This window comes from Habropoda laboriosa, unplaced genomic scaffold, assembly GCF_001263275.1.
Source record: "Habropoda laboriosa isolate 0110345459 unplaced genomic scaffold, ASM126327v1 scaffold148, whole genome shotgun sequence".
In the NCBI taxonomy this organism is placed as follows: Eukaryota; Metazoa; Arthropoda; class Insecta; order Hymenoptera; family Apidae; genus Habropoda; species Habropoda laboriosa.
In genome coordinates this window covers 1,006,801-1,030,599 of record NW_017100279.1, presented here as the reverse complement: position 1 = coordinate 1,030,599, position 23,799 = coordinate 1,006,801, and the positions used below count along the sequence as shown (strand labels likewise).

At 43.9% G+C, this 23,799-nt stretch overlaps 1 protein-coding gene across 1 annotated transcript in view; it reads right to left on the bottom strand.

The window, feature by feature from the left end:
- Positions 1-23,799, bottom strand: part of LOC108573539 (disks large homolog 4) — a 309,458-nt gene that overhangs the window by 214,452 nt on the left and 71,207 nt on the right. The window contains exon 4 of the mRNA XM_017936002.1: positions 22,278-22,451. Within this exon, the coding sequence (XP_017791491.1) occupies positions 22,278-22,451 (174 nt within the window). The remainder of the gene's footprint in view (positions 1-22,277; positions 22,452-23,799) is intronic.

The following is a 23,799-nucleotide window of genomic DNA, read 5'->3' as shown; positions in this document are numbered from 1 at the left end:
AAACTCGTCAAACCGGAGAGAGGACCCACCCAGCTTTCTTTAAATTTGCACGGAGAAAATTGGCCGGAAGCCGATGAATCTTTTATCGACACGCTTCCAACTACTGATTGGCAATTATCGTATGCATACGTCGCGTTCCTGGGATCGAAAATTGATTTTAATCTTCAATTAGCTCGTGTTACGACGTACAAGGTGATTCGCGTAATTCTATTCGATTGCAATTAGAAAAAAATGTCGGAGGTGAAAGATCAATGGTTCAAAGAGGATCGTATTTGTTTTTCACACGTGCACTTTGCAGTTGTATGATATTTTCATATGGAAAGGTATATTTGCTTTTTCGAAGACTCAATTCTCCCGCCATTTTGCGTGGGAAAAGTATTAAATCGAAAAACAATTAATTTGTGAGATATTTTGAATAAATTATGTTTAATAAAAATATTTTAATCCTATTTGGACTGTTCACTTGTTGTCTTTAAAATTTTTGTCGAATTTCATGCTTGTTCCAGTTGTGTGAGTCACCCTGTATACTCTAGAAAGCTTGGAATCGTTTAATTTAACAAAGACATTTATAATCATCTTTGAAACATTCACATTTTTCCTCTGAAATTTTGCTCAAATTTCAAGGAAAACAGAAATATGACTTGTTCCAGTTGCACGAGACACCCTGTATATTGCAGAAAGTTTGAAATCGTTTAAAAGTCTTCTATAAACTTTTTCTCAATAATCTATTTACGCGATGGGAGGTTGTACGTCAAGTTTTGGTTTATGAAGTTTGCCAGACTGATCGGTGAAGGAGCTTGGGTGCGTTATTTATACATGAAAGTATATGAATAATGCAATATATCGGTAATGCAAAAAAAAGCAGCAATTAACGTCTAATGGTTGTTGCTTTGAGAGATCCACGTAAATAGTGTACACCTGAAGTGAGGTTAGTGTTCGAAAGCTGATCGTGCATCGTAACTGTTCCAGCATTAACAGGTAATGACGTGTAAATGTTAAAGGACTCCGCGATAGCGAATCGACGCTACATTAGCCGCGTTCACCGCGATCCGAATTTGCTAAATTCGCATACGTACGATTTTTCACACATTCACTTCGACTAACTCGAAAAATAATCATTACCGAAGTATATTACTTAATCTGTATTTCAAGAATTAAAACGCATTCTAATTTATTTATCTGTATCGACGATAATTTCAATTTAAGATAACCTCAAAATCTATGGGAAAAATATTGAAGCGTCGATACGTGAAAAAGGCGGGAAATACGACGCATAAAAATGGCGAGTTATATAACGTTCCGCGTTTACAACAGTTTAGTCGTCTTACCCTCTGATTGGTGATTGCGTTCGAGTCGGAGATGGAGAATGTGTCGACGATGGAGTCAAATCGTACGAGCTTCTTTGGGTGTTGAGCCTTCTTGGAACGCGGGCAGAGTGAGCACATGGCTGAGTCCGTTGGTGTCGTTGGGGGCATATTCGACGAATATTCACGAATCTTCACGGTTTCTCACGATTTTTCACCTCTCACGCGCCGCTTCGATCGACAGGTACAATTTACTCACCACTCTCGAACTGATCGTACCAATACCGTGTTCGTTACACGGTCGTCTAAACCACGAATAATAACGTCGAGTATTACCCACGAACGTGTGTCTCTATACACCTTTCCATCGACTCGCGAACAATCTTAGTCGGTAGTATAAACGAGCTAGGTGGAATCGATATGAAATTTGTTATTGCGCGATACGAAGGCTTATTGCGTATTCACGGGCAGTGATTCTTTTTATTGTCTGACGCGTATCGTCGTCAAACGCGATACTTTATAGTCACAGTTCGTGTAAACGAGTCTTTTTTACTAGGCCATCTGTTAACAGGATGTTTATACGACTGGAGCGTAAATTAATTATGTTGATGCGTCCTCCTTTCGCGATCTAGATTTGATTAGCTAATAAATTAACCTAGACAAACCACTATGGGATTGTCGTAATAACTTTTACTAAACTGGTATCGAATTCGACGTAACTAAAAACTACAACACTGCGTTTGTTCGATACGATACACGCTTTAAATCCACCTCTGTTCTACGATCAATTTGCAAGTGGTACGTTATTAATTATTACACGAATATGAATCACACGAATTTCAATTCGAAACGGTTCACGAGACAATCACGGTTAGAGGGCATTTCAGTAGAAAAGGAACAGTTGCACGACCTCTCGTCCACCTTGAATGCACTGTTCGCGCGACGAGTCGGTAAAGCAGAGATTCGCTAATCGACCGAAGACACAATGCACCCAGGAAACTGCAGTTACCATGAGCAGAGAGGGTGCAAATCTACCGGAAACTGTGCACCCTCTAGCTTATCGTCAGAACACGTCCAACAAAATCAATACTCGTTCCAACGAACGAGACTTCGTACTTCTCGAAAGAAGAACGGTTGCCAGTGTTTGCCTCAGGCGAAATTGCGAATTTATTCTCAACGGAAAAGCAATTACCGACCTTAATTTACGACGTCTAAATTAACGCGGTTCATTCTCGCGAAGGTCTTGGTAATTGCTCGAAGACACCATTCACCACGCGTTTACTCCCCTTTCACTATGCAACATTCTATTCATAGTTACTCGCGAAATTACTCGTTTCACGGAAGCCAACGAGACGAATAATCTTTTCTACCTTCCTAATAATTAAACCCCTAAACTAAACAACACAGCGGGACCCCGTGTGACGCGATCAAAAAACAGTAAAATATCGTACAAATTCCAAAGCAGAAAAAACCAGAACTTAATTCGTATTTCCCGCGTTACAGAGAGTCCTACCGTACAATAACCAACAAAGTATAGATAATCGAAAATTTCACCCCTGTACTCAGCCAGTAACATTTCCAAGAGAAACGTGCAAATGTCACAAGTCTACAACACTCGAGCACCTTATCACCGTCTAAAATCTAAAAAAAAAAAGCCGGCGATACTCCGTTCTAACGACGTTAAACACGTGCAATAATCGTCGTGGAGGGAATTTCCACGAGCGTCGATCGTTCGGAAGGAAATGGGCGCGTCGGACGTCGGTGTAATTAGCCGGCTCGCGGGTACAATGGGACGCGTTTGCCGAGTACGCGGTTCAGAACGCGTTCAAGCAGACGTGCGCGACGGGGGGTTGAAATCGAATTATTCGCGGAGAGAGTCTCGCGGAAGTGGCGCGGCACGCTTAAACGAACTAATGAGACTACCCAGGACCGATGCGCGACCACGTTGGAAATCGCGAGCCAGGACTAATTTCCATTAAGCTACCGGCAGCGGGAGGCTAGTGTGCCGCCGGTTAGAGTCGACATGCCGTCCTTAATTAGCGGCGAGGGCATAAGCGGCGCTAACTTACGGACAAGAGGGTCAATTGGCTGGTCTCTCTCTCGTTCGTAGGGGGATAGTTACGAATTACGGTCGATCTCATGTCTCGTTTCCTCATCGAGGCACGATCGATCCCTCGTTTTCGTTCCAACCTAATGTCTCGCATCGAAACGATCGGTTTAACGATCAACAGGTTAAATTGCCGGTGAAGGAGGTCGGAGTGGCCGGGCGTTGATTAACGATTAGTACCGGGGGTAGAATCGATCGACTCGCTGTGCATTCTCCGGGGAGAATTTTTGCAAAATTCTTTTTCCGCGATATGCTTTTCTTTCGAACGTTCGAGAATTATTGTGGTTGCTTTTAGGAACGATGCGTGGGTTTGGTTAATTGGTCGGTGATTCTGTCGTTGAAGTTTTAATTTTGTGCGAGTGGAGGTTCTTCGTTGAGTAATAATTTTAGGTCAGTCTAATTATAATGTTTCAGTGGAATCTTCAGAGGAATAATATTTAATTGGTTCATTGATTTTGTGATTGAAATTTTAATACGAGAATCGAGGCGTTTCGTTAAATAACGATTTTATGTCAGTAGGTTGTTTTGTTAGACTAATTGTAATATTTCAGTGGAAGGAATAACGATTCTTCAAATCTTCAGAGGAATAATATTTAATTGGTTCGTTGATTCTATGACTGAAATTTTAATACTACGAAAATGGAGGCTTTCCATTGAATAACATTTTGTCTAATTATATTATGGAATCTTCAGAGGAATAGCAGACGTTAGAATTGCAGGGTTAATAAATTAACGAAAGAGTATAAAATACCCTTGAATGAAATTTCACAATTGAACGTGAATTCGGTGTGCAGAATGTTCGACATCCTTTTCACCAAAGAATTTCGAAGGGGAACAAACGTCGACGTCGAGTTCTTACGTCAAACGTTCGCATTGCAGTGGCGAAGGAAAAAGGGTGAGATCAAAGGACTCGAAAGGAGGTTTCAATCTTCGCCCGAAAGCTCGGGGAAAAATGTGCCGGGCCGGCTGTGAAAGGAAAGAAACGAATTGGTCGACGACGTGTTGATTACACTCGGAAAGTCCCTCGTTTCTATTTACAGTCCGCCGAGTGGAAAGTAATCGGCGGCCGTTTTTCCAAACTGCGACGCGGACGAACAAATGCCCGAAGCATATCAATCGATTTCGTTGTTTTTAATTGTCGAGCAGGTAAGACATATCAGCCGTAAACGCGCGCGGCCGTTTCGCCAAGAAATCGCGGAAATTGGCACAGTTTCCCGTGTTAAGTGAAAAATAAATGGCTTCGTTCCCTCCCTATCGCCGTTCCACTTCCCTTGTTCTTCCAAGAAGATGCACGTTCGCGTGGAGGAAATCGCGTGTGATGAATGAACCGAGTTGTGTCGCGGTGCAATTTCGGTAGATGTAATTTAGCAGTCGTTTTTGCACGAAATGTAAAGAAAATTGGGAGACGCAAGGAAATTGTTTAAGAATAATATTAGTGGTTTAAATATTTTTTAAAAGTGAACATTTGTGGTTTGTACTGGATAAGTAGGCACAGTTAGTACCAGAAATATTCCAAAAATGTTCAGCAATTATTCCACAATTATTCAAAAAATATTCACATCAATAACCAACCATCAAACACGGTATTTACAGGCAAAAATATTCGTAATATTTCAAATATCACGAATACTCAAAATATACATCTGTGCTGAGTGTCCGAATATTTTTTCAACATACCAATCACACACAATTTTAATTACCCTGTATTGCAATATCACGTATAAAAATGCATTAGACAAGCAATAAATAAAGTTCAATCACAGAAAAAAGGCTCATCCCAATCCGTTCACAATTAACCCAGGTACACAACTAAAAAGTCAAACCTACTTAGCGTCCGAATATTTTCGAAAGCAACCGTGGCTAACTGTGAATTTTCATAGGACAATAATTAGTTCACGTGAGAGTAACTTTAAAGCTAATTAAACGCGGAAGCTTGTTAAATGCACAGCAGAAAATAAAGCTCACGAAGTTCGTGTAGACAGAGGAGTACAATATAGTTCGATACTGTAGACTTAACTCGGTGAGCTGAATTTGCGCAGTCCTTGATATAATCCAATTGCGGTTTATCTCGTCAACTCTAAGAACATCCCCCTAGATTTTTCAGCTGAAACCTCTACTAAGAAAGAGCTACTACTGTTTATCTCATTCCCAAAAATCACTATGTATCCAATTCCATGCTGAACACAGTAACGAGTAACTTTCGCCAGAGAAACATAATTCAGCGTCGCCAACTTTTCTTCGCGAAACAACCACCGAATGGTCCGCATTCTACGGAGGCATCTACGCGAAGATTTCAACATTTTACAGGAAACACTTGTCACATTCGGAATGTTTGCGCGTCAAGAACAAGCTCAGCTCAGTTGCTAAACTTCGCTCGAGTCCAAAATTTCCGAGAGTTTTAATTATACGAGTGTCCCTCGAGGCGCGTGATAACGCTCGGTGTTTTTCTCTAATAGGAATAAGAACTTAGAACTTCTACGAACGGACGAAGAAAGAGCCCTGGATTTTTTGATCGTCGCCAACAGCTCTCGAAGTTCGAGGTTTCTCGGAGAGAAGAAGAAAAAAAAGTTGGAACGTAGACACGTTGGAAGACGAGGGAAGCACAACCTTCTGGCAGAAGCAACGGAGCAAAGTGAATAGAGAACTCGAGGCTACCAGCTGACGTTCTCGTTAGTGTTTCTCGGAGAGAAGAAGAAAAAAAAGTTGGAACGTAGACACGTTGGAAGACGAGGGAAGCACCAACCTTCTGGCAGAAGCAACGGAGCAAAGTGAATAGAGAACTCGAGGCTACCAGCTGACGTTCTCGTTAGCGTTCGTGTTCGACGCGCTGTTACGAAACAGCTTAGGGATTCGTGCTGCGACACACAGTTATTAAACCGGAGATCAATGGCTATCTCTGTTTACAAAGCTTTGATTGCTTCGCCTTGCACGCTGTTTCGAAAGTTTGCGAATGGGTAGACACGGTGTGGGTGGAGGTGGCAGCGGAACTATCAAAGGCAGCGCGTCAAGTTCATGAGAGAACTGTTACGAAACGATGTAATGTATTTTCGGGAATAATCAAATTTGAAGAAGTTGCCGTGAATTTTTTACTATCATATTTGTACAAAGGGAGATTTTTGAGGAGCGGTTGAATATTTAATTTTAGTAACCCTTTCGAAGGGGTGAAGGTAGGCTCGATGCGGAATAGTTGAGTATTGTGCAAATTAGTGTATTCTGAATTTGAGAAATTTCAGATTCCAAAGCTTTTTATTCCAAATTTCGAAAATTCCAAATTCCAAAGTTTGTTATTCCAAATTTACGAAATTTCAAATTCCAAAGCTTTTTATTCCAAATTTAAAAGATTCCAAAGTTATTTATTCCAAATTTAAAAGATTCCAAAGTTATTTATTCCAAATTAAAAAGATTCCCAAGTTTTCTATTTCAAATTTACAAAATTTCCAAATTTTCTATTCCAAATTCCACAGTTTTCTCTTCCACGTCACAAAATTTTTCAAGCAAACACACTTGAAATAACGAAATTTCAAGAATTTCAACTCTCGTCGTTGTGCGATTATAATTACCTTCAGTAACGAAAGATAATTGAAAGAAGCGACAAACAATTCCTCGATGAAATTCATTTCGCGAAATGAAATAGTTAAGTGGAACACTGGACGGAGAGAAAAAAAATGTCTGCGGCGTCCGACAGGAAGAGGAAGCGGACGCATCCTGTCATTTCGTGCTGCTACGTTAATTACTATATCGCGTTAATGCCGGTGTGCGCGCACGTTGCGTTGTTGCGGGCACCGTGAGCGTGCTCAAGAGCATCGCGAACCACCGGCTGCACGTCGGAGAGCCAGCCTATTAAAACTGAAAGGCTACTCGAATTGAACCTGTTATCGTTCATTATCGTGATTCTAGCCGGCTGCGTCGACCGCCACGATCGAATTCAGCGCAACGTAAATCGCTCGTCAATCCGTGCTCTCCCGCTCGAGCAAGCTCCAGCGCTCGCGCGTGTTTCAGCAAATTAGCGTCGCGTTAATTGGCGAACGTTGTCAATTAACAGGCGGAGCAATAAGTGCCGTCGAACCTGAGCTTGAAATTGGGTTAATTGTTTTTGCATAATTCAACAAGAAATTCGTCCGATCTGTAGGATCTGTTTTGTCGCTTGCGAAAATATAATGTTTAGTGTCGCTGAAGTGTTTAACTGTTATCAGGAGCTTTTTCAGAAAATATTCTGTCTTTCGAATTAATTGACATATTCATCGAAGAGCGTTCTAATCGTAGTTATCAGGAATATCTGATAAAAAATAGCAGAAAATTTTGGTTCTCGTTATCCACTTCATGTGGGTATTTAAATGGAGAATATGGAGCGAAATAAAGAATGAAATGTCAAGCTCTACAATTACAACTCATTATTGTAATTTCTGTGTTTATATAATAATGAAATACTAAATCAACCTATTTCATTGCAAATCACGACGAACAGAACCAACGATCGCCTCAATTTTCGCGAAATTTTTTGCGAGCGCCAAAGCGTTTTCAACGTTTACACAGCGCAACGTAATTACCCCACACGGGTTGCTAATTCGCGTTTCCCGTGGATAACGCAAGTTTTAATTAGAACGGGGCAATCGACCTGGCCGATTCTATCTGTCGATAAAGTGTTAAGCGAGAAACGTAACAGAAGTATCTTCCATAACTCAGAATTTCGAGCGAGGAACTTCCATTTTCTTTCTCCTCGTTTCCCTCAACTTTCCCGGTAATCTTTGTTTCCGTTACCATTCCTCTTCCCTTTTTCCCCCGCGATACTTTCTGCACGAACTCCAGCGAAATTACACCAAGTATTTTCCCAGCAGCTGTGACCTGTACTTCCTGTCCACGCTCGCACACAAAATCCGACCGCCGTGTCTCGTTACTCACATCGTTAACGAGAAAAAACACAGTTCCCCCTATTCCTCCGCAATCGCTTAATCGAAAAGCACTCGATCGTCTTGCGCGAACTTGCGAAACGCTCGGACGATTCTTCGAAAACGCGACCGCGGCTCGCTAATCCAACTCGAATTCCTCGAAACGCCCGCGGTTCCCTGACAAAGGAGGACTCATTTGCGAGTCAAGAGGCTGTTAACGAGATCAACCGTCTTTTTCTCTTTTTCTTCCTTTTCGAACACGATCGACGAAAATTTCCTCGCTCGAGGCTCGAGCGGGAAAATCGGAAAATACGCCGAATAAATTTCCCAACAGTCTGCTCCAGATTCGTTCCTCGAGGGGAATAAAAGAGATCAACGTGAAATAGACTCTCTTATCTGTTTAGTATGCTTTCTCCTCTCGGTAACCCTTTGGCCGGGTCAAAAATGACCCAATTCTAAAATTTCGTACGCAAGTGAAATTACATTTCTCTACTTCGCTATACATACTTCGTATTCTTCAAAAATATACTAAATAGACATATTTATAGTGTGAAGAAAGAAGAGCCGCGATTCTGTTTGATATGTTGGCTGAATCAAGAGACATTTAAAAGCTGGGTCACAAGTGACCCGGCGACCGTCGTTCGAAGGTTACAGCCACGTATCCCGTAAACAGCCGTGAGAAACAGATTTATACGACCATTCGAACGTGACAGCTTGTGGCATGCGACGATGATCGGTTCCACAGCCGGGATAAACGCGAGGATCGCGCTGTAGTATAATTTCGGGAAGTCGATAAATTCGCGCGTCCACCTAGAAATCTGAGACTCGCAGCTTAGCCTGACAAGCCGCGGAACGCGATCGATATCTGCAGGAACGACAAGCTTCGCTGGCCCGGCCGAATTTCGAAGCTGTCGTCGTAATGTTAGAACGCGATCGGCATAATTTTCGCCGCGAGACTCTCTCGCCCTTATCCGGATATCCGTCCCACCGAAGCGAAAGAGGATTTTCAGGGAACGAGAACCGTAGAGTGTCTTACCGTGGATTATATCGGGTCTCTTCGTACAGGACGTATCATTGTCAGCGAATTTCTTACTCGCTATCGTTCCCTTATTTCACGTGTATCGCGTGTTACACGTTCCGCTCGAAATTCGAATCGCCCAGTATTTCACCCGCTGGGTATATAGTTGAAGTAACGAGGATTTCAGGTCAATCAGGTTTGTTTCTTAGGATCAAGCCGACCGTTTAGGAGAACAACCTCCCCTAGGCTCGCCTGTTCGTATCTCTCGTGGGAATCGATAGAACGCATGAATTATGCAATCCTTCGAGTTCTAGACGAAACAGAAAGGGACGTTAGACGGCAAACGTCGAGATAAACGGTTTTTAAGCGAACGTAAAAATGGTATCGCACGCGATGCACGTAGCGAGCAGCGTGTTGACCGCGTGAAACGTATTCCAGGTGGGAGAGAGAATGTTTGCATATCGGAGCGTTGAACGTTGGCGAAGGAAGGGCAACAAAGTTAACAGGACTGTAGGAAATTGTCGGGAATTTTCCGTCACGGAATGGTGGACCTTCTTTTTCCACGAAATAACGTAGCATTTGTAGTAACTCGAGCTTTTATTCCCAATTACTTTAACCTGGTTATAAAATTAATCATTCCAAAGTAGTCTTTTATCGAAATGAAATTTCAAGTATACCTGGTATACCGACCTCGCGTGTCTCTGTGTGCTTGTGCAAACATTTTTGTTTCGAACGAGAGTTATTTAATCGGGACACAGTCGTCGCGAGGTATGGAGGAAGAAAAATCGTTCAAATATCGTAGGGAAACGTAAACGTTATACGCACCGGTATAGCTCTCACACCCTTGCCAGGGCTTCACGATCCACGGATTACAAGCGTAAGCCGTGGCGCGTGCACGGAGAAGTAGCATTGTTGGAACAACGTCACGTCGCGCTTCAACTTTCGTTTGAAACAGCTGCAGCCGCGAAAAGTTGCACGCTGATGTGGGGATTGACTCGTCGATAAACGCTTCGGGAACTTTGCATACGATTAAAACTTCAAGGACAATGCGCGGGGGGTAATTAATCTGAGAACGACGGCGTAACCGTAAGAACATTAATAAACAACGATTAGATCTCGAAAGTTTGGAAAATCCCATTACGACATTAACGAAACCACGGCGCGAGGTTGAGCGTCAGTTTTAGTTTAATTAAACTTTTTCCTTCTTTCTACCAATATTTCAATACCGTGGCTGACTCGCGGTTTCTCTTCCTCCGCATCTAAGTAGTACGAAAGTTTGATTACAGTCACTTGCGTAATCGAGTAGAAATGATTGTTCGTTCGGTGAAGTTTCAAGATTGAAATTGATATTTCCTCGAGTGATCCGATTGTAGGGTAGGGAGAGAAAATTTGAACAGCGATTAATATCGGGTGGAGAGAGTGGAAAAGTTGCAAGTGCTTGGAGAAATAAAGGCGGCGTAGACGCACGGTCGCCGCGAACACTGACCTATGTCACTGGCTGTGCTCGATTCATTTCGACGCGCCACTCGAGAGTCTCCATCTCGTACGGACCGCGTCCTATTTTTCTCAAATTCTTCTCGTATTTTTCTTTTCCTGTCGCGCGCCGCGTCCACGCGACCCAACCGCGAGTGCTTCTCTTCTTTTTTTTTCCACGTATTCTCTCAACGGCCCTTCGACGTTTCAACTTTTCCCCCGATATTCGAACGAGACCCTCGAAACGAGCATGTCTCGCGGTGGAAAAATTGCCGGCAGGCGGAAAAGTTACGCTCACCGATGACCCTTGCACGAGCAACGACCTGCGTCATTGCTTGTACTTGGCACAGTTACAGGCTTTGCTTTCGAACACGGGATGCGTCACGCTGTTGGGCACAAAGAGCACGTATCGACTGTTGCATACGATTACTCCGGCAGGCCCTCTTTCACGCCTACTGCGACAGGAATGCAGCAAAACCGCGATCAGACTCTGCTTCCTTTCGAGACGAGAAACGTTATCGAAGAATCTCGCGTTGAAAAGCTAACCTACATCCGTTTATGAAATTCTACACCGCGAAACCACGTTGCAAGCGCAAACCACATTGCATTAGAAGCCATAACCTATATTCCGGCTGGGAGTCCTTCTCCTATATCGAATTATACACCTCGATAAACCACGTTATCGCGCACAAACAGTCTCTCGTAGAGAGACACTTTCCAACGATCATAACCTATACACCCTACGAGATTCACTCTCCCTAATTCCCTTAATTTCACGTCTGGACGAGTCTTTGGAGAGCACGTTTCACTGTTTGGCCACCGTGTTCAATTGATTCACACGAAAAGGGAAGTGAAGCTACCCCGAGGGGTGGTTTTTTTCATGTTCACCCTTATTCACCTCGTCAGCGTCGCGTCACGTTCCCCGGCGTCGAATGCGTGGTGCTCGACGAAGCAGCTTGCAGGTGCAGACCTAACCTTCGTTCGCGCGTGTCAAGGTGACCGGTAGCAGCGGCACGAAGACGAGGGCGAAGAGGACGCACAGCACGCAGAGGAGCGCGGACGGTGAATGGGGATCATCGCGACCGGAAGGCCGGAGGAAAGAAACGAGGTTGAAAGCGGCAGCAGCTCGCGGGAGCGGCGTAGTCGCGAGCACTGACCTACGTCACTGGGCGCACTTGGCACACTACTGAGCCGCGCCGCTCCTCGTGTACGTACGTGTGTTTCCGTGTACGCGCTCCACCTCCTCTCTCCTCTCTCTCTCTCCCTCGCCCTTTCTCCCTCCACGAGCTTTCTCCCTGTCTCACCGACTCGCGCTCTTTCCACCCTCCTCGTCTCTCCCGCGTTCCTGTGGCCGGTCACACCGATAAAGGGGTGAACTGCACCGCCACCTCGTGAAAATTGCATTCACCCTGGCCGCCAACGTGCTGGCCATCCCTCCCGAGCCTCCTGCGAGGAGCAGAGGTTCTCCGGGGATCGCTTCTTCCCCTCGAGTCTTCGCGGAAGGATGGGTGTCGATAAGGATGCAGCCGTGATTTCTCGAATTTTCCTCGTTTCGAAGATTGCAGCGCGAGGAGCAGATCTCTTTCTCGTTCCTCGAGAATAGGGTGTAGAATGGAAGGTCTGCGATTTGGAATTCTCTATTCTCAGAATTTATTCGAGAGACTAGTGAAACTCGTTTGCAATTCTACCTCGCTATACAATTCTCTATGCGGTATAACGAATGTTTGTATTCCCAGGTACGTGTCCACTAAACGCTCTAGTTGGTTGTATCAGTTAGAGCGTCTATAGTCTTCGAAATGAATTACCCTCTCAGGGCCACTTGCACAACTAGGAACGACGTCACGGGTGACCCTTTCTTTTACGATCGCGATACGCGCCTCGAATACTATCCAATATGTTCCTTCCGCGGAACACATGTCTCCAATTCCTTTCTTTTACAATATATATATATATACGTACTACAGAATCTTGGGTGGATGTTATTAAAACGATTCATCGTATCGAGCTCCGCCACTTCAGACCACTCCGACGATGCTCTTTATTCGCTACCGTGAAAAACGACCGATTCGAAGAGCGCAATTTACTCGAACTTCTTGAAATCGTTCTGCGGATGGATTAGCATCGAACCCGCGCCGCGGAAGAAGAATCTCACGGTTCATTGTCTGCCTGATAATGGCCCGTCCCCCTAAAACCGGGGGAGGGAAGCAAGGATACGGAGCAAACAATCATCTGGGTAAGTCTATCGTCAAACGGATGAATACGGTCTGATCGATAATGTGAGACAATGCGGCGTCGTTTTCAATCGACTTTTGCCGAGGATCCGCATCGACGAACCCCGAGCGTACGTGCACCAAAAAAGGGGGAAAAAATCGTATCTGGCGCGTGTTTCAATCGATAAACAGGGGAGTTGCTAGTCTCAACTAGTCTGCGGCACTTTCGAATCTAGCTGTAAATAAAAAAGTAGAAAAAAGAGGAAGAAAGAGAGAGATTCAGAAGCGCGGCGGCTTTAATTAAAAGCATCTCTGCAGCGGTGGGTCACGAACAATGCGACCATTGTATCGCGTGGTATTTAACAGCTTCCAGTTGGAACACACAGTCCTTTCTCCTCTATTCGATATTTCTTGGAGCGAGAACAGGACACTGTCTCGCTAGATCCCGAAATAAAATCATCGCGACACACACGTTTATCTCCGCGTTACCGCCTGTGATAACCGTTTGGCTGTTTCGAGTCCTGAGCGTCGTTCGCGATTCGATCGCCGCTTACATCTGCGAGGTAATCGTATTCCCTTCGAGCCTTCTCTCGATCGAGCATCGAGCCACTTTTATCTGCCGGACGAGAGTCGTGTTCGTTTCGAGAACACTTTGTCGAACACCTGAGTAGGTGTAGGTGTAGTGTTTGGTTAGGTTAGGTTATTATACATTAGGAGGATGAAACTTTAGTCTTTCTTGGTAAAGATAATCTGAGTTTGAGGAATTGATGTTTATTCCTTTGGAATGAACCCTTCGTAGGCAGTTTGGGTCGTTGATGAAGTTTAGTGAAGTTTCACTCGTGTATTTCTTCGAAAAGAATTTTCATTCATTTTCTGTAATATAGTAGAGACTTCGGTAAGAATCTCAGAATTTTTTCAAAATTTTTCAAAGCCCAGAATAGTATAAAAATTAGACTTGAAAATGAACGATGCAGTTTGCCCAAGGAGTGCCAAAATTCGAAACTAAACCCCAAGATTAAATATGGAGAATATTCCCAAAATATCTCGAATTCACAAGAGCATTTTTATACACTCTATTAAAAATTTCGCGAAAGAATGCACTTTTGATTCAGCGAGGCGCGAGAACGCAAACACGCGATCGTCGAATATGAAATAAAACAAAGAAAAGAGAGCGAGCGAGAGAGAGATAGAGGGTGGCTGTGGCGGGCGCTTGGCAACAGCGTCCCCGGCTGTATAAAAGGAATCAAACGAAACGACAGAGACATTTTAACGTTTCACCGACGTGCATTATGGTAATGCACCACGGGGACAAGGGTGTAACGAGCGAGAAATTTCTCGCTCGCGTTAAGAAGCCTTTCCAGCGGGCCGAGTAAAAGGGAAAAGTTTCGCGGACAACGCAGCTCTGGCTCGGATCTTTCAAGGAAACGAGCGGAACAGCCGTACACGCCAGACAGTTCTTCCTATTTCTCAAAGATACTCGCGTACAATAAGAGCCCGATAAAAGTTTACGACAACCGTGGCTCGATACTTCTCTCTCTCTTCTTCTCTGTTCTTTTCCCCCCCGCGAGCTGTATTATAAGGCTACGAAAGAATAACCGACGAGATGGTTTTTCTAAGAGGAAACTTCAATCGAAGATATGAACTTCTTCGGGAAGACAGAAGCTAGACGCGACGAACGAAGGCTTGCGCCTTTTCAGGGTGGAACAGTGGCTGCGGTACGCTCGCCAGTAGTTACGCCCGACTAATATCAGACAGACAAGAAACGAACGCCAGGCAGCGAATGTTCGCTCGTTTCTTTGGAGCTCGGCGTTATCTTTAGAAGTGCCTCGGTGGTAATGACTCTATTATATCAACTACTTTCTTAACCACCAGCACTTTTGTAATTGAACCTACCTTTTTATCATATCTATCGTTAGTCCTCGAAACGACGAAACTTGATAATTAACGGTAATTAAAACACGAAATATCACGTGTCACATATAACTCGACAATTCTTAATTTTATAACATAAGACTGTTATAAAAATTAAAATGACCATTTACTACGAATAAAACTCAACTTGATGTGCTATAAATGTTATTCGATGCTACAAAGTATAAATTTAAGAACATTTCACGCAAGCTGTATTTCACCAAGAAAATCACCGCTATTTTCATCTACGTAAATTCAGCGAAACCGAAAGAAAACATCGAGTAGTTCTGCAAAACCAGTTGAAACGCAATTCCCCTCGAAACGGCTTCACGCGAGCATCAATCACAATAATGAAACAGCGTACGAAAGAACGGTTCTCGCGAATATTTATCGGTCGCGGTGCACGGCGATCTCGAGATCGTACAAGTCACACGAAACGCTGATTTTCCAGCCGGACTTAAAAGTTTCTCGCGTGATACACAGGTGGAAGGGATAAGGTTCGTATCCGAGAAAAGGGGACTTTGAAGAGAGAGAGTGAGTCACGCCAAGAAAGTGACTTGGCAAGGTAGAAAATACAAGCACGGTGATTCAGACGCATTTCGTATCACGATATCGGACTGGTACACCGGGAACTCGCTTCCTGCCACTTCGTGCACGAATCACGCGTGTCGCGAGCCACCTGACTGCAGACCCTCACGAAGTCTCGATTGATTCTTCTGCATCACGAGAAGGGAGAATAACTTCGACCTTTCAAGTCAGCGCGCATATATAGCGAACGTTTTAAACGGCATTTCCGCCAACAGAGTTTCGGTCTAGCAGCCCTTTATATTTTAATGGAACATTTTATACCCTATCGCGGGTTCGCGCTCGATTTTCATTCTGTTCAACGTGAATTCGACACCGGAAAATAATGAAAATTTTTAGAGCAACGTTTGCTCCTATCTGACCTCGTTTTCTCCAGTTACAACGGTTACAAACTGGGCTAAGAGTAATTGATTCCATCCTCAAATATTTGACAGAAATTTTTCATACTTTTGTTTCGCTGTTTTCTTTGATATTTCGTTTCAACGAAGATTGGTAATCATTCAGTTTCGCGGTAATATCAAATTCTGCGAAACGTTCTATCGATCTTCTTTTTTCCCCTCTCTTCTTCAAAGCTAAACGAAATTTACCGTCGCAGTATCGCTCAAGTATTTCCACACGAATAGAGACGTGAACCGGTCGTTCGTGTAAACGGATAAAAAGCACGACTTCGAAGACCCACCGACTTTATGGTTAATCTAAAGCGTGTATGGGTGGGAAACGAAGCTTTAAAAGGTACTCACGACGTATTCGCAGCCGCGTCTGCGTCGCAGACTTTATCCACGAAGCCAACCGGTGCCTGATGCCGAGGGGTAATTCGTGAACCGAGCAAATCGTGATTAGATTACAAGCTGAAACGTTGCGAGGCACGCTTGCCAATTAAATCCCGGAGCGCTGCCAGGGTTCTTCAATAAAACGGAATACACGGGCGTATATTGCCGCGATCAAATCGTGACATCGATATATACGTATGTCGCGCACATTTATCAGATTTCCAAGTTCGAAGTTGAAATGGAAATTTGAGAAATGTTAATGTTTTATTGGAATTACGAAACGTCCTATTCGAATGGTTTTTACGACGGCGATAATACGCTATTTTTGCCAATATTTTGTGATCGACGGTTGAGAAGATTAAAATGTTTATATTTTTATAGTTTGGTAGGTTTTATATTGTAATTATCGGAGGAAAATATTCCGGCGGAAATTCTCGGAAATTTCCAATTTACCAGCCTCGATTAATGTCATGATAAACCTCTGTGTACACTGTTGATTAAAAGTTTGGTACAATTAGGAACTGTAAGTCACTTAAAAATTTAGTAGCTTTAAAAATTCTCTAATTTGATGTTATAAGTTGAGAATCGATATGGCGATAGAAAGTTCTAGCGGGTATAATGTAACACGTACATAAAAACTGTGGAATAAAAGGGGAAACAATTCACCGTCTACATTCTGAATAATGAAGAGAACGCAAGGACAAAAGCGACGTTTTAAAGCCCGCCGACGTTTACGATCCTGCGATTTTATCTGAAAATATCTGTAAAGCTGGCGCGCGATCAACAATTAGAAGAAAATGGCCTCGAGCTTCCGCGTGTACGCGCAGTTCGCTGGACTACAATTCACCGGTTTGGAGGGTGGGTGGTGTGTATTGCGCCGATACACATCGGGTGCATTAACGAGCGAGCCACGTTTTACGATCGCATCTCGCCGTCTACGTGCATCATCCTCCGCAGCGCATTAAACGCGATCGAGCCACGGTTACGTGTATGAATGCGTAATTTATGCACAGACCGCGGCTACGTGTAGGTTATTTACCATCGGTGACAGCGACCGAGAGAGGAAGGGGCAGACGGAGAGACGGAGAAGGAGAGAGTGGCGTCAGGGAGGGGGAGACAGAGAAAGAAAAAGAGGGAGAGACAAAGAAAAAGTGAGAGGGAGAGACACAGAGAAAAAGGGAGAGACAAAGAAAAAGTGAGAGGGAGAGACAGAGAAAAAGTGAGAGGGAGAGACAGAAAGAAAGAGGGAGAGACAAAGAAAAAGTGAGAGGGAGAGACAGAGAGAAAGAGGGAGAGACAAAGAAAAAGTGAGAGGGAGAGACAGAGAAAAAGTGAGAAGGAGAGACAGAGAGAAAGAGGGAGAGACAAAGAAAAAGTGACAGGGAGAGACAGAGAAAAAGTGAGAGGGAGAGACAGAGAGAAAGAGGGAGAGACAAAGAAAAAGTGAGAGGGAGAGACAGAGAGAAAGAGGGAGAGACAAAGAAAAAGTGACAGGGAGAGACAGAGAAAAAGTGAGAGGGAGAGACAGAGAGAAAGAGGGAGAGACAAAGAAAAAGTGAGAGGGAGAGACAGACAGAAAGAGGGAGAGACAGAAAACGAGACAGGAGAGACAGAAGAAAAGCAAGCGGGAGAGACAGAGACAGAAAGAGAGAGAGAGAAAGAGAGGGAGAAACAGAAAACGAGACAGGAGAGACAGAAGAAAAGCAAGCGGGAGAGACAGAGACAGAAAGAGAGAGAGAGAGACAGGAAAAGAGCGATGCGCGTGTAACAGCCGCGAGTAATAAGCGAAATAAGAGAACTCGAACGTGTAGGAAGTGCACAATACCAGGTGGAATGCAGCGTTCGTATGCACCGCGACGAGCCTAGGCACCGGGTTAGAATGGACGTATACGCGAGATTTCGTGGTCAAGTGTAACTGTTTTTTCGAAAACTACGAATACGACCTAGCCTATGTAAAGCGTCCGAGGGTAGTGTATTTGTCGAGGATAGAGAAGAGATTTTCTTTGTTTCCTCCTCTCATTTTTTTTTACCGTAGAAGAGTATTATACCAGCTCTCTCTCTCTCTCTGTGGTGGAATTTAGAATTTAATTTAAAAGAGTTGACTAGCGAATCTGTGTTAATTAGATTTCCTTTTATTTCATATGTCCAAGTGGTACGAGTCAACGAATATCCCGTCTCTACTACCTCTTTTTCCACCGCATTGCACATCCGCATCCCCTCTTCTATTTTCTCCACTCCGTTAGAATAAAAAAGGAATTCATTAAATTTAATATACCGGGCAAAGTCGAGTTGAACGCGAGCCGCGTGGAATGCACAATTGCATCTCGCCGCATCGCGATGCATTATAGCAGAAGTTCACGTTGCGTGGACAGCCTGGGCCATGGCGGAGGACGTAATAAACGCTGAGTTGTCATCAGATACCAGACACGATTTATAGGCGGGCAACCGATTAAACGATCCGGAGCCGAATCCGTGCGTGGCGGTCTCGCGTGTCGCCCGATCGACCGGTTCAATTATAATATTTTATAAAGGGAACCAGGCTACGCGACCGCGCTCGCTCGCCTGTAATTCACCTAATTGCACGCCGATAACGAAGAAGGTTTATCGTTAATTAGACGTTTCCCGGTTTGGATTATTTATCGTACCGTGTATTACAACAACCTGCCAGCCGTGCAATTTATACTTCCATTTCGGAAACTGCCTAATGCACCGGATGTCTCCAAACTAATAGTGCAACTCGAACAGAGTTTCATATACACGAAGATATAAAAAATTTAAATTTTTAATCCATCATTCTGTTCTACTCTGTATCGAAGATTTTACACGGAGCTTCATTTTTTAATAAATTGAAGATTCTTCGAGTTAACGCGCACTCACATTTTCACGTACATGTTCGACTGTCCCGGTGCAAGAATAACGTTCTTTCCGAGCTGATCCCTATTATATTCTCGTTGCGATACACAAGAGACCCGAAGAGGCTCCCTAAGTAAAAATCCATCGGTATCGAGACCAAGGATCGCATTGGCCAAGTTATTTCACTATTACGATCGATCCACCGGGGATATTGGTTCTTCCTTTCATTTCCTTTTCATCATTCCCTAACGTGATAAGCTCAAACAGCAGTACAGGTAATTTGCAGTGATATTTCTCAGATACAAACCAACTGACATCGCGTGGTATCTTCAATATCGATTTACTCACAAAACGAAGCTTAATACGAAAAATTTCTCGGGATTAAACCAACGGTTCAGAGACACCAAGTACATTCCACGAAGCACGATCTGAATTCGATCGAATTTTCGCGTCGTTTAACGGAGAGAGTGTAATGGATGAAGGGAGAAGAAATGTTGGACAAGGTGAAGCAGCATGAAAGAGAAAAGAAGAAAGACAGAGAGGGAGGGAGATTCAGTGGCGGGAATACTCGTTCGCGAAAATAATGCCCTTCACAGCGTTCTCGCGCGCCCTCACAAAAGAATCGCATAGAACGAGATACTGTAGAAAATAAAATAGTGCTAGACTGTTATCTGGGTCACCTTAAAGGGCACACGCCTAGCCGAATCACCAGAGAGAAAGGGAGAAAGAGAGAGAGAGAGAGAGAGAGAAATGGTTAGAGTGTGCTTGGAGTTCTGTTCGATTGGACCAAATCACCCATACCACCTGAATCTTTCTAAGTCCATCCCATCAGCTGTGCATCTTCGAGAGCCTCGTTTCGATCTCGCCGAACTTTCGGGCTTGGTGTTAGACAGTTGATGAAACTGCTCCTGTTACCAGAGTTAGGGATGCACTTGGAAGAATTAATAGCGGAATCCATTAGATCGAGTTATTAGACCAATTACTGTTTGATCTAACCGACAGAGAGTTGAATAGGACATAGCCAAGCTCGTGGTTCTTCTACTCGACGAATGGATAAATTGAAATTTCACGTGGGACGAGAGAATCGTTTCGTTTTTTTTTTTTCTTTTTTTCAGGAAGAATACTTTTTACGAGCGGATCTCGTTGAAAATTTCTTACAGGTTCCAGGAAGATCGTAAAATTTCTCGGTGCGGTTGACAGAACCCCGACCAGTTGAAAGCTGATGCGACGTTCGTTGGGAAAAACGTCGCGATAAATCACCGGTAGAAGTCGAGAAAGAAAAGGTGAAGTTGGCCAGAAGGAAAATATGTTCGCGTCACGACAGGAAAATTATTGTATTGCGGCTCTGGGAGCGTATATTCCATTCTCCGAATGCCAAATACGGAGAGAGTGAGATGGTAACACGCGTGGTAAGGTGTTTTGCGTTATAAATAATGCCGGTACCGAACGTGACACTGTGAGATAAACAGATTTTCCTTCTCCTTGTCTTCCCCGTATTTCACGAGACCGAGGGCGTAAAATATTTCATCAGAGTTAAATGTAATTTTCAACCCTTGTAAATTATTACCGAGGATAATCCCGAAAATATGAAAAAAGAACTTTTCAAACCGGTAATAAAATTTAACAACCAATTTCCTGGAACAGGAGAAATAATCATAAATACACCGAGCTGGTATACCCGTAAGGAAGAATATTACGTTTCTCTCTGGAGTCAACAGCGTTACGAGCTCGGTCAAGGAAGTCGTAAACGTTCGAGATGATCTCTTTCGCGTGGGCTTTCCCTCTCACTTAACGTCCATCGATTATTCGCTTTATCAAAACAAACCGCGGCAGATCTTAGTGTCTACTGTACGATAAGCTCGTGCAAAATCTATTGTGATTCATTTTGGTAATCGAACTGACTCATTGCCACTCGTGAATCACCATCCAACACCTATTCTAATTCTAATCTGCAAGGATCGATCGAGTCTAGCAACAAGAACTTATCCTTCGAATGCAAAATTGCACAATTTTATACCTAGAAATAGTACAAAATAAATTTCCTAATTTCTCTGTCCCCAAAAAAAATTTTTTAAAAGATAGAAAAAGATCGTATTTAATATTCCAAATTCTATACAATGTGATCGATAAACTCGACTATAGCGTGAGCGAGCGATAAATCAAAAGGCGTTCATCCGCGAGTAGGTGCTCATCGATCATGCGTGGCGAACAGAGGGGGGAAAAAAACGATTACGTCCGCACTATTCGCGGCGAGTCGGCCGTGTGTCGACGATGGAAAAAGATCAATAATGTGTTTCAATTTGTCACGCCGGTCCAAGGATGTACCGCGAGTCTTATTAACCACCGGAGACGTTCCTTTTCCGCTCGAATTTTCGACTGATCGACGTCCACGACTGCAGATTCACTCGCGACACACTCCAACACCTGATCGAACTTCCGGCGAACCGACCGCATCCGGCCTGGAGCCGACGAGTCACGAAGCCACGGCCGGACTGCCTCGTCCACGTGTTCCCCGTAATATTCCCGTGATAACGTAGAGCGTTTTCTTATCAGTCACGCGACTATTGCACCATCGAACGAACACTCCAAGAAGTTGACGAACCTTCGTGCGCCACCTTCCGCGGGGTTGTGAAAACGATCTAGGGGTAGCTTCACGTCGGTAAAGATCGATCGAATAGAAGAACGATATCGAAATTTATTTTTACGAAAAAAATGAATAAATAGTGAAATATACGAGATCTAGCGAGATTTGGTCCGACGATTTATAGCGAGATCTTTTATCGACCCGATACAGTCGGTAAGGTCTATAGAGAGTAACTTCTTGCCGACGTATCGCATTGATTTTCACGCTTAGTAGAGAACCAAGCAGATGGCGAACGCTCGAAGATCTTCTGAGCATGCGCGAAGCCGCACGGCGCGGGAAAATTCAAATCTATAGATCGTCTGTGATTCGTCGAGAGTTTATTTCACAACTGAATGTCCATACAACATGTACAGTGTTATACAGGTAGCTTTTACTTCATGAAATCTATCTCCGCGCATTTTTATCTCCACGAATTTTTCGGGGGAATTCCCGATTAACGAACGATCCTCGGGAGCCATTCAATTCACAAAAACAAGAACCATCTGTGCAATTTAATTTAATAGTGCCAAATCTTACCTTATTTAGAGTCTCGTGACTAGTCAAAATGTGCTGGCTACCATCCGGATGAAGGATACGATCAACCGAATTCGGTCTAGGAACTCCGTCCAATTGCCCGGCCTCTTTCAATTGTGGTGGCGACGGTGGCGGTGGCAGCTGCTCCTCCACTCCCCCTCCAGTGTAACGTGCCTTCTGCAACGGTAAAACGCCAACATTGAACCACTCCTCTTCCCCGTCTACCGTCTACACTCGTAACATCATTAAAAACACCACCATTTTCTGCATTAGCCATTTCTAAATACTGACGTGCAGGCTATCGAGAATCGATCGAACGATTTTACTCTGACGCAGCCTGGTCGACGTTGATTCACGCTTAACGCACGTTTTCGCGTTTCCCGTTTCGCTATCGTGTTGCTGTTGCATCTTTACCAAACATACGTCGCTCGGTCGAACTTTCGGTACGTTCAGGAAGATCATTTTCGGAAGATGAGTTATAGCAATCGAAAAGGGGGTAGAGAAAAAAGGAGAGAGAAGGGGTTGTAGGGCAGAGGCGAGCACGGTTTCAACTGACGCCGCTCGCAAGCGTTGGGTTTCGATATCGATGACGCTTCCAACGGCTAATCCCACTGAATCCCGGATTTCGTTTCATTATCGCGACCACGCGAGGCTTCCGGATACGACTGGTCGTCGAGTGGCCGGCCACGGTATCAATGATCGAACGTTTATTGAAACCTTTCCGTTTGAACCGGCGCCTGGACTTCGCGACCCTGCGAATAAACGTGAATACCGTCTCTGATGCGGACGGCCGAGGGTTGATTTGAACGAAGCCTCGTAAAACTCCGCGTCTTTCTTTTGGATCCTTTTTTAATCTTGCCCGTGGGCGGTTTCGATGGTTTTGCGTTATTTCTGGTGGTGGGGAAGGTGAGGGTTGTGTAGCTGGAGGAAGCACCGCTGGTTTCCACATAGTTTGCGAAGCCTATTACTTAGGGCGTAAGAAGGAACGCTTGTTCGCCGATAGAGAATTTATTTTCAAGAGTGACGATTAAGGTTAACTGTGATTTTACACTGTTATAATCGTCACTTAAGGGTCATCGGTGGGTCGTCGAATTATGCTTTTGTTTGCCATTCCAGCATTGATGAGAAAAAAGATCGAATAGACAAGCGTGACCCACGGATTAATCGCCAAATTATTTTGGAATATTCTATGAAAAGAAGCACGTGTCTTTGACAGGTGAAAAGATTAAAAATGAAATAGCAGATGATAACGATAACAAACACTGGGATAGTGTGTAATAAAATTGAAAATCTGAAGGAATATGGAAGCTCGATATGAAAATTGAGATGATAATTAAACGTCTAAAATGAACACACATTTCCTTTAATTTCGTTCAGGTGTGTTTTGGACAATTACACGTTTTGCGGTTCGAAGAATAGTTTCGACAAGCGAATAACGCGTATTGAAATTGGAGAAGCGACAAGATGAGGCGATATATCGCACAAAACGATGCGTCACATTCGCTAATGCGAACCACCGACAGAG